At 40.5% G+C, this 12221-nt stretch overlaps 1 protein-coding gene across 10 annotated transcripts in view; it reads right to left on the bottom strand.

Moving 5' to 3' along the window:
* Window positions 1-12221, bottom strand: part of TENM4 (teneurin transmembrane protein 4) — a 606655-nt gene that overhangs the window by 97912 nt on the left and 496522 nt on the right. For all 10 annotated transcript variants that reach the window (XM_054066504.1, XM_054066489.1, XM_054066498.1 and 7 more), the window contains one exon: window positions 2003-2219. In XM_054066504.1, coding sequence (XP_053922479.1) covers window positions 2003-2219 — 217 coding nt within the window. The remainder of the gene's footprint in view (window positions 1-2002; window positions 2220-12221) is intronic.

Genomic DNA, 12221 nt, shown 5'->3' on the forward strand with positions numbered 1-12221 from the left:
TCATAAATCATTGCTATCTCTGTATAATTCTTAACATTAATTTAAATTGAACAAGGAGCCCCATTTATTAGTTCCACTGCAGTTAATGAAAAGCAATCATTAAAACCCTTCCTATTGATTTGAACCTTTACATTCCCTCACTCTACTAATCTATATGCCAGATAAACAATTCTGCTAGCAGGTGATCCCTTTGAATCCAAATTCTTTAGCAGGACATCTACAGATAGTTAGTGATGCCTTCCTACACAGAGATTACCATCAGATCTGTGAAATGTACGTAACTCTGGCAGGAGTTTAGCTGACCTTAAATGACAGTCTTTCTGCTGGTGCTCTGCTAGCTCCCTCAGAAACAAATTCATCACATAAATGAGAAATTCCCATTATTTTCCCCAACTCTGTGTCCTGATGAATGCAAGCAGCCTTTAAAGAGAAGTTGCAAATTTTTTTTATGACATACGTATGAAGAGTCCTATAGTTCTTTAGTTGTACAGAAAAGTTCATTAAAGACCGACATTTGTCTACCAAAACTCTCTACCAATCAGAACAGATACACACGGATCTGATAACAGAGTCCTCTGTGGAAAGGCTACCGACTGTGAGCTCAGCTGAGGAATTGTAACCCCAAATATATATTAAAAAAATGAAATTGTGAATCTAATCTATTTTATTATATATTCCGAAGCCTGATTTTACAGCAACAAATCACAACTGACAGAAGAAAATACACTGCACTACATCTAGTCCAGAGTCTGGACTGCTCAGTTTTCAGAACCTGCAATCTTCAGAATACTGATGAAGTACAATAGTTTGTGACACAATGAGTGTTTGTCCTTTACCTGACCCACTGGTGTTGTTAGTTTTCTTGGACTCTGAAGGGCTTGACAGTAAGACAAATCATGGAAACTATCGCATCAGGCCAACTCCCTGACATCATTGTGCTTCTAAGTGGTTGCTGTCTGAGGTCAGCCAGTACACCACCAGAGACGAGATACATGGGAGGTGGTACACAATGTAGCAGCTGCATGGCAATGTAGGGCATGGAGAGCAGGTACATTGCCATGCAGATACATAGTGTACCAGAAGGGCCTGAGAGGCCAGCTGAGATGCAAGTGCTGAAATAAATATTCATGTAAACATGAGGGTTGTATATTTTCAGTATCAACCTACTCACTGATGTGTGTGGGAAAACTGAAAGTAGTCAGTTAATGACTGGGTGCAGTTCACAGAAGTCCAAACCTAAGTGTTGAGAATCACCTCCTGTTCTGAAAGGCAACATTCAGGGCAGACACTGAATGATCCGAGATTCTGACACTCCAGGGTATGTATTACAGTGTCCTGCTATAGGCACAAATTTTTTTTTTTTTATTTTTTATTTTATTATTTATTTTTTTTATCACTCCAGACAGCCAGGTATGTGCTTAAATAAATGGCTGAGATGCAGTCACAAAAGTGAACTGCATAAAGTTTCTTTCCAGTTCCTGCTTCTTGATGATGATTGCAGTGATAAAGAACATCTCAGTATGAAAACAATTCTATATTAAACTATATAGTTTATATTGGAAATCACTCTAATAGCCCTCCCTAGACTCTAAGATTTTCTTCATTTCTTTGAGGTCTCTAGTAGTCACACTACAGATTGTAAATACTATTCTAGTTTCTCGCTCTTTTGGCTCTGTCAATGGAAGAAAGTTTACTATTGCTGTTTATGAAATACTTGTGGAAAATGTCAGTCACATGAACTAGAAAAGCCCTGCTGAATGGATGGCTTTCACTCCTTGAAATAAGAGAAGGCAGGAAAGATGCAACTGCCCATATGTGTTGAGAGAGAAACATCTTGTTTTACCGGCTGGCAGGACATTGCAGATGAGGACACAGTCAGCAGAATTACATCAGCTACAAAACTCTTCAGATATCTGTTTCCTTAGACAACTTCCATGTTCTGCATATTGCTGCCCTTTCTTATCTTAAAATGGCCAAGTGGCCAAACCCAAAATTCACTTACCCTCCTTCAAATGGATTGTCTCCTGGGATGACGTGAGTGCTGTCCTTGCCGATCAGGAACTTGATCCGATCGTAGAATGAATGCAAGCTTTGCTGGGAGATGGGGGCTTGTGTCTCCTGGATGATATCCAGAGGGTCTGGGGAGCCCAGGCACAGAGCATTGACGTGGCACAGTGGCTGCAAGCAGCAGTCTGGGTCCATGCAATCCACAAGGCCATCTGCAGAAGGGTAAGGAATTTTTAAGAACAATGGTAACATGGAGTGTTGTAGACTTCAGGGGGCATACAACAGGAGTACGTGAATTTACACCTACATAGAACACAAGGAATGTTCCCTTAAATCCCCAATAAAGAACCTCAAATATGCATTAACAAGTAACATTAATATGCATTAATATGTAATTTATGAAAACACACACATACACATGAGATTACACCCTAAAATAAGCATCTTTGAGGTTAATTCTGGGATATGCCATTTCACACCTCAGTGACCCAGGTAACTCTAGTGCCCCAAAAGATATTTTCTTTCCTGTCAATACACAAATTACTTTTGTACACTAGTTCTGTTCCCTGCACTAATCACAGGCACGTTGCATTATACCAAAGGTTTCAAAGTAGCTTTCAGAAGGACTAATTAGTGAATAAAACCATGGTATATACCATGGTTACAGAGAGATCTATCCATGCAACCCATTAAAGATTCTGGCTAGATTCTGCAGGTCAGAAAGTAAGGGAGATTTTGCAGGGAAGTTCGATCTCTTTGGCCTTTGTCACATTTATTCTATGCAGACACAGAGTAACAGATGACCTCAAACTCTCAGGATATACATCTTGTACTTTCAGCACTACTAAATTAATAATAACAACAATAATAGCAGTGTGCACACGTGAGAAAAGCTTGCCAAGCGTAGTGTAGTAAAATGAGGGCTTGCATATCTGTCAAGTCATCAGATGCACAGACCGTACTACTCCTCCTCCCACCATAATAGCAGCATTCTGCAGTTCATTTTGAGATGCCGTTGTTCATTGCAAACAGCTTAGTAAAAAGCAATGACAGGAGAGGAAAAACAAAAAAAATGCTCAGAAAAGGTTTGATGAAGCATCACATTTAGAAATAAAAGTTGTTAGCATGTAGTAGAGATAGATCTTTAAATCAGATAAGGGAACTGGATGTTTTTGTTCTGGAGCAATGGGATTCAGAGCCCTTCACATCCAACTCATCAGTTCAAGCAAGACAGTTTGATAGTGAATGAAAATTGTCACCACATGAAGGCTGTTCAGAGACTTATGTGAAATGAGTCTCAGCGTAGTTGCTGGGAGCTCTATGTATCAGAGAAATCACCTTTACAGCTAGCATCCTACTGATGATTTCAGCACAGAGGCAAGAAATGAATGTGTTTGGATAGCAAAATTCTCCTCAGAGGCAGGTCTTTCCTGAAGTGGGATGAGATTTGGAGTTCTCAGGATAATACATTTTTTATTTCCAAGATACAGTAAATTAAACGAAGACAGTCTGTCATTCTGCAGACTCTTAAGCTTGTTTTATCCCAGTTCTACCAGTATGAATTTGAAGTCCTTTCATTAATGTTATTGGCATTACTTTGGATTTACTGTAAAATAAAAAGGATAAGAATCTGCTTGATTATTATTGCTGTAGTACTTACGATGGCTTACACATCATGGACTTGGATTCTGTTGAGTTACACCTGTTTCACTCCTGGAAGATTTTAGTGCCATAGAATATCACTGGCAACATCATTTCATGTGGTTACCCAAACACAGAAAACTCAACAAAAAATCTGTTCAGTGTTCCCCGAGCTTCCAGTCTATATGTGGGTCAAAGTGGAATGAATATCTGCTCCATGTAGATGCACAGACACACACACACACATAGAGTCATTTTCACAAGTGCTCTGTGCCTGCCATTAATGATAATGGGAGCAGCATTAGATTAGCAAAAGTACTTCTGAAAATCCCATCCATTATCCTTACCTCTGTCTGTTCTGATATCCCTACATCTTTATAACTCTTTGCAAAATTGCAACAAAAATTTATCAGCTTAGGCACAAAACTTACCCATCTGCCGTTTCTCTTGATGACTAGTGATAACAAAAAAGAACTAATTATATTTTATTTGCCCATTAAAAAAAATGGCTTGCTGCAGATGATTAGGGCAGTGGGATTCTGGAAGGTCAAATCTCAAATGGAGTTTGAGAGATCATTCACAGAATAAAGACTTGCATAGATATAATATACTTGTCCATAGCTACCTAATAGGAAAAAAAAAGAAACGGAAAAGAAACAACAAACCAGTCCTATTATGATATTGACTACAGTTTCCAGCAAGACAAGATGTCGTTTTCTTCGACACATTAATAATGTTTTCTAAGGCACAGACACTCTGCTGAGAGAACAACAAACCGGCTGTACCATACCTCTTCGTTACCCTGTCTTTATTCCAGGGATCAGTAAAGTGTTTTGAGACCTAAAGCTGCAAGACAGCAAGAAAATGTAATCTTTGCAGGAAACAGTAGATAAAGGTTTGAAAACCAGATGCACACACTGTTTTGTACAGTTTGGAATGCTGAGGACTCATCTGCAGATAAGCCTTTCAACTAATGTATTTCAGGCTGGTATGGAATAAGTTGGGGTTGTCACAGACATCTTAAAGCTTTTAAGGTTCTCAAGAGTCAAAATGAGGTTTAGCTACTCAGGTATCTCTAAAATCAACAGCAGTTTCAGGGCAAAGCATTTCTTTAGCTTTGAAAATATAAAGGCCATTTTTGTCTGAAACATAGAGAACAGCAAGAGTTAAGTTAAAGCCTGTGTTATAAATAGTGATGCCTCCATCTGACTATTGTTTTCTTGTGGTTTTCTTTGTGGTCCACAAGTGATCCAAGTAGTGCCCTACAGTGAATTAGAAGGAGATAGAATGAAATTGTAGACAACTATGACTTCTCATCTGAGATCTCTCACTGGATCCATCAGAAGAGTAAGGATACAGCGGTATTTGGAAGAAGCTCCCTAGCCATGAAGAACAAGGCATTCTGGGACCTGCATGGGTTAACAGAAAATAAAAACAGAGCAAAATAAAAGTCATGCCTTGACAGTTCAGATAGACAAAACTAATTGTGGGAAGCCAGCAGCAGCAGCAAGGTATACCATAGAACAATATGAAGTCATAATAAAACACACCTTTGAAATTCATAAAGCATAAAGGCAAATTTTCCTTAGAATTCACTCTAGAAGTTTCAAAGAGTAGTAACAGAAGGAGGTTAACATCCTATGCTTTAAGGTCGGGGCCACTACAATCAGGTTATCTGACCTCCTGTATACACAGGCTATTCAAATTTTGCTCCCCCTCACCTCCCTGCGAACTGGATTAAAGTCTGTCTTTTAGAAAGATATCTTGTATATCAAAGACAGTTGATTACAGTGAGTCCACCACTTCCTCTGGTAAGCTATTAAAATGCTTAATTACTGCTAGGAAACGGCGTCTTATTTCATGGTGGAATTTGTGTAACTCCAACATCCCACCACTGGAACTTATTTTGCCTTTGTCGGCAACGTTACCAACATTTCTTTCTGCCCTGCATGCTCAGATGTCTTTCCCAAGTACAAGTCCCTCCACACAGAGCAACAACCCATTCCAAACCTTTTCTATGAACAGTTGAGGAAGATTAAACTTGCCATCTTAAGGTTTGTTTTCCAGATGCTGTATTTTTTTGTGTGTGTGGCATCCTTTGATCTCTTTCCATCAATTTCTTATCTGTTGTTTTGTGTAAGCACCAATACTGGACACAGAACTGCGGCAGCAATACTGGGTACAGAAGAGAGAGCACTTCCCAACTTTTGGGGTTTTATACTTCCAGAGTTCACAGTAGCCTTTTAGCAACAGTCTTGCACTGAGAACTCATGTTGAGACAATTATTTCCAGTGACCTCTAAATCCTGTTCCGAGTAATTGCTTTTCAAGAGTCTCCCAGCCCAGAAGTATAACATGCTTTCTTTGCTCCCAGGGGTATTATCTTGCATTTTCCTGCATTGAGACACATTTTGTTTGATTGTGGCCTTGTAGTGATATGAGTCAGATCACTCTGTGTCAAAATGATCTGGGTATGTTATTTACCACCATATTAAGCTTTAGGTGACCTGAAGATTTTTTTCAGACAATGATGAAAATGCTGAATAGGGCTGGATACAGAAACCAGTTTCAAGGGACTCCTTCAGAAACGGTTTCAGTCATGAATGCCTTTCAATTAACAAATTAATGTGGAGATCTGTCACTGAGCCAGATTTTAAACCATCTCTTGTGTTCCCCATTATTTTCACATAATAAGAGTTTTTACGTCTTTGAGACATTTTATGCATCTTATATAGACACACGTGTCAACACTCAGGCTGGCCATCCTGCAAAAAATAAAACTCTAGTCACACCTCCTTTGTATAAAGCCATTAAATAAATACCTTTTGCAATCTTAGCGCTACCATAGGGTGAATCAAATCACTGCCTTTGTGAAGCCACTGAGCCATTGGCAAGACATTCCGACATCTGGTAAATAATGTGATCAATGGATTGCATCTTTCACTAAGACTTATGTAATCATAGACTGAGTAAGGCTGGATGGGACCTCTGGAGGTCAACTTGTGAGCCCTTTCTCATTCTCTTCAGAGAGGGACAGGCATGAAGGAAAATGAATAGGATTAGCAGAAAATATTCCTTTCTTTTTGCCATTTAGGATAAAGCAGTTCCAATTTATTCAACTAAGAGTATATTTTAGGGGACCGAGTCTATTTTGATCAGACAATCTGCAGTCCATATATCACCAAACCAGTTTTACTATGGAATTACTATATCAAGCTCACTTCTTGTAGGTGGACTTGGAATACTGGTTTTAGAAAGACACTTTATCCCATTTTAAAGATTGTGAATCCACCAGTCCCATCAGTGAGCTCTTCCAAACACTACCTTAGACTGTAAACTCTTTGGCAGCTGAGACTGTCTTTTTATTTTCTGTTCACAAAATATCTGTTACAGTCCCAAATGGCTCTAAAGTGCCAGCATGACCCAATGAAATAACCACAATTCTCATTAAAGATCTGTATATGCAACATATTTTCAGCCTATTCTCCATGCAAGTATTGTTTCATGGAAGAGATTAGACTCTGAAGCTATCTGTGCTTTCTTGGAGCACAACTTTGGCCTAACAAGCATGCCGCTTAATACTAGCTGTAAACCAATTGCTACTAGCTGGCTTAAAACACTCTCACTGCAGAAATTCTGACAGCTACCTTAGATAATGACAATAGATTTGAATGTTGACCTAATTCAGAAGGAGTTTCACAAGATAGTCAATATCACAACCACCTTCCACTTGGATGCCAAACTTAAGATGAACTAAAATTACTTGGCTTTCAAACACTGTATGTGACCCATCACTTCCTGAAAATTGTGCCCTTCAGAGTGTTTAAATAGCAGGCAAAAAAATACAGCCACGCAAACCAAGCAGAAGTTTTGAAAATTTGGAGCTACTAGGGTCAGTGTGGAGAACTTAGGGCTGTGTCTTGCTCACTCTGCCCACTAGAGCGTCAGGTGCACTGGAGCATCACTATAAGATGTTCTCTGCTATTTACCACAAGGACTTGCAGGATCCAAGCCAAAAGTCAATTTCTTCTCAAAAGAGTCAACAAATAAATTGAACCTGTTTCAGGTGTGTAATGATAGACATAAAGTTGGTTGGTAAGCACCACATCTGCCAGGTGATTGGCTAAATGGGACATGCACCTTTCTGGTGAGCCGGCAGGAAAGGGCAGGCATTGAGTAACCAAGGGGGTTTTGTAACTGTCTTGCTTGTGTGTAACCGTTCACATCCAGACTTTCTAGCTTCCCTGAAAGCCTCCTTTGATTGGAATGGATTAAGATTCTAAGGTGTGCAACCAGCCATTAACTGATAGTGTACCTGTTGAATACCACTTCTTATTTGAAGAAGCAGATCTTTTGGCTGACTTCTAAACTATGATGAGTGTGATATATTCCCTCCCCAGAACAAAACCTAATTGTCACATTGACAGCCATTGTTATCCTACAAATTACTCTCCAGCAGCAATGGGGCAACTGTCCCTGCATTCCTTGGGTCGCTGCTTTACTTGCTGGCTACAAAGTGCTCACAAATCCCACAGCAGTCTCATTCCTCTTTCAGGCCTCATGCAGTCTAGGTTCCAAGTCCCTCAGCCACCACCACACAGTACCAACTAGGTGTCAAGAATTAGATTTTCGTACAGAAGAGAAGGGCTGGTTTTGAAAGACTGCTTCTGAAGTAAACAAGATCAGCAGAGAGCTAATAAAATTTCAAATTAGCTGTGACTTTTCATAGCACTACAATTGTGTTGGCTGATTTAATGGGCAGCAACTTAGCTCACTGAGATTGAATAATAGAACATTTCTACAGAGTTATGGATGCTGCAACAAAAATCCGTCATGCTAACATCAACAACAGAATGCAAATAACCTTCAGCCAGAGGTGTTATTATGTGTTTAAGCAGACTTTGACAGGTGCTGCATGTCAAGTGTCAGGCTGGAACAGGCAGGCCACAGGTAGAGATGGACCTGTTTGTAGGCAGAGAGCATCCTGTGGACCATGACGCGCACTGGAAGTCCCCAACACAGGCAGTCAAGAGGAACTGAGCCCAAGAAACCTTATTAGGGTAAATATGGGAGACTGTTTGTGACAAACTCAAGGATTGCTCCTGCTGAAAATCATGAGAATATCTACCACTGACTACAGCAGGAAGAGCCTCTGTGAGAAACTGTACTAGGCAAAGCAAAACTAGAAAGAAAAATAACAATAAAATCCCATTGTCTTTCAGGAATATTTTCACTGTCAATGAAAACATAAAATGCTCTGATTATACAAATATTTGCGTCTCGCACCTCATCCAGTTCTTATCTTTCCTTTTATTTTCTGTGGCATACACCAGGCAACATTATCACTTTTTGCAGGGACACTACCTGTCTTGTCCCGTGATGCTTTTGGATGTATTACTGTGAGAGTTTCAGTGGGGAGGGTTTAAAATGCAGATGCTGGAAGGGAAAGCTAAGAGACTGTTAGTCTTACCCTTGTGCAAATCGGATTTTACCTTTCCAGCTCTGGTCTAAGCTCCGGTGAAGCAGCACTAAAGGAATGCCTCAGTACTTCTGCACAAAACACAAGTTATTGTTCACGTGAATAATGTGCAGATGAAGTTTTACACAGGTAATGATGCTCTGCCTGGAGCTAAGGACCAACGCTCAATTTATTTCAACTGGATTTGTGGAACAAATAGGTTTTTACTCCAGCGCTACACATAGAACAATTTTACCTATTCAACAAAAGAGTTGTAGCATTTGGCCCCACTGTAAGGAATCATGGAAAACAAAACACAAATGTAAGGAACAATAGCAATGTGACTGTCAACTCCCTGTGATTCTGTTAGCTGTTAATGTTCTCGTTGCTCTTTCTATCCCACCTGCTCTGTTTTGACTTTTTTTTCTGAATAAGGTCCTCATTCACTGTATCCTGGCTAAAATGTGTTGCTGCCAGCCTGGGAAAGGAATTGCCTTCACATCTTTCTCTAAGTGCTCAGCACGTGTTTGTAAGTTCAAAATAATACAGTCACATGTAATAGTAATCATGTATTTGAATTACAGCATTTCCTCGGCTCCAATGCAGAAGCAGAGTTCTGCAGTGCCAGTACTACAGAAATATTCTGCAAAAAGACCATTTTAATCCACAGCTACATTTTCGTTTAAAAAACCTCAAACATATGAAATGAAAAAGAAGGGAAGAAGAAGGAGGAAATGACAGAAAACACATGATAATCACCAGTAGCTAGGCACAAACCGGAACTACAATAATGTGTTTACAATCTACAAGTTCACAGCATTCCCCAACTTATCAGTGCTCTGGAGAATACAGTTGATGCAGCTGGCTTCATGAGTTTCTTCCTTTCTCCAGACAGGCTTTTAACAAAGGGACTTACACACTGCACATCCAGCAAAGCAGCACAGAAAACAGGTAATTGATAGAGTGAAATTCGTGAAGCTGAGGAAGGCATCAGAGGGCCCATCTCAGCAGTAGAGAGACTGGCATTCAGACAAGGCTGTAAGCATTCGTTGCTTCACCTGATCAATGGTCATGCAATACCATGCCTAAAACTGTCTCCTTCAGGAGCCAAAGCACCTCTCAAAAATGATTCCTCCAAGAAAAAGGGAGTCAGAGCTTAGAAAATTTTTATCAGAGCAATGGGTTCACACCTCAGCAGCTGCGTTAATCTTGTCACCAAGGTCTCTTGCTTTTCCTGACACTGCTGCAAGTGTTAAGTTACTGCTGAAAAGTTTACCCCGACATATTCTATTGACCGAATACAAGAAATGATCTGAGTAAAGTTTGGAAAGTGGTCTTAGATATCTCACTCAGATATAGGTGTGTTTCACAGATTCCAGTCAAGAGGAAAGTGGCCATGAGCTCTGTGCACCCTGAGCACACTCACAGGCAAAACTAGGTTTCTAAGGGGACTTTCTGCCCCAAATAGGAGGCAAGAGTTTGCCTGAGGTGCTACAGCAGATCTGACAGAGCTTTGCTGAATTTGTACTTTCACCACTGATGCCAAAACTCTGTTTAAGCATCTTTTCGGGTTCAGAAATGCTTTGTGAAATGCATGTCCAAGCCTGTCTTTTCTCAAGATGGTTCATGCTACCTTTTGTCACATCTTATATAACAGCAATGTCTCCTTCCCAACAGTAACTTCCCTCATTTCAGCAAAAAATGGGGGCACTTCCATGGTTTCTTTCTGAAACTAATGAAAGGCATTTCATTAAGGACTAGTCAACAGGACTAGGAATTCTCGCAAGCTGCTGAGACAACCCACAGCCACTGCTAGATCCCCAGTTCACGACACATCACCTTCTGTAATCACAAAACAAACACCTGCTTCTGGATGCTGTAAGGCATGAGTTCACACCACCCTCCTGACAGCCCCATTGCTAACAACAGGCAGCAGCTGATACCCAAGTGTTACCGCCCAACACGGAATCAGCAAAGAGCTGAAATCCGAAAATATGAACTGGTCATTTTGTTCTCTTACTTGACGAAGGGTTGATTAACAGTTATCATAAAACAGAGGAAGAGAAGCTGGGTGATTTGTAGCAAATTACACCAGCTATCCAATCCTTTTGGGTACAGCAGACTTTCTCATCTTTTTAGCAGTGTTTTGTGGTCCCTCAAGATGACCCTGCTGTTTGACTGGATCTATCTGTGATGGTAAATGCTAATTTACGATGGTTGTTTTCCCAGGTGTGTTCAGATCTCAACACTTCCCTTCATAAACATAGCAAGCACATTAATGCATCATTTTTTATGGTTTTGAGGAAGCAGACAGCTCCCACACCATGCCCAGGAGACAATCTCCTCGTGCTATAAAAGCTTTGCAGGCATGAAGTAAAGGCTCATAACAGTGGGCAAAAGGAAAAAAAAAAATTTAAAGCACCCGACTACCTTCTCTCCAGCTCAAACATTTGGAAAGACAAAGGTTTGCATTCTGGGGTTCTCCTGGATTCTTTAGAATTCTCTTTACAACTCTGATGCTACCTCTACGAGTAACTCTACACGCTTGCAAAGATCAGCGCAGGCTCCTGCCAGCTCTCTTAACGCTTTATTTGGCATGTTGTGGACAGATGGTGGACACGCGAGTGTTAAGAACACCAGTGCGCACTGCCAAAATTTCTCTTACCAAGGAATTTGAAATGCTGCTGTCCCAAAGCATTATGCAAGTCTCCACCTTACTACAAGCACTACTTGATCCTTGAACAGGGCAAGCAAGACATGAAGCATTACTCTGCGGAGTTGCACCAACACACTACGGTAGTAGTGTTGATTTGCCTTAGAGAATCTGTTCCTGTTACTCCTTAAGTGAGAGTTGGTTTCTAGTAGCAGCAATAACTGATACTCAGGGCTGGAAGGCAAGGCAAAAATCCCATGAGCAGTGGCTTGGTGGCTCTGACCTGCTCACTGCTCTAGGATTTGAAGACTAAGGTAATTTTCAGTTGGTCTGGCATAGGAGGATAGAGGGAAGGAAAGCATAAGCATTTCTCTACCTGGGAGCTATTTTGTAGCATCTGGTGGATCACAGACTGAACATACAAAGGCAACATGGGGCCAGGTGTACATTGCAAACCCTGTGC

The sequence above is a fragment of the Cuculus canorus genome, chromosome 1, assembly GCF_017976375.1.
Source record: "Cuculus canorus isolate bCucCan1 chromosome 1, bCucCan1.pri, whole genome shotgun sequence".
In the NCBI taxonomy this organism is placed as follows: Eukaryota; Metazoa; Chordata; class Aves; order Cuculiformes; family Cuculidae; genus Cuculus; species Cuculus canorus.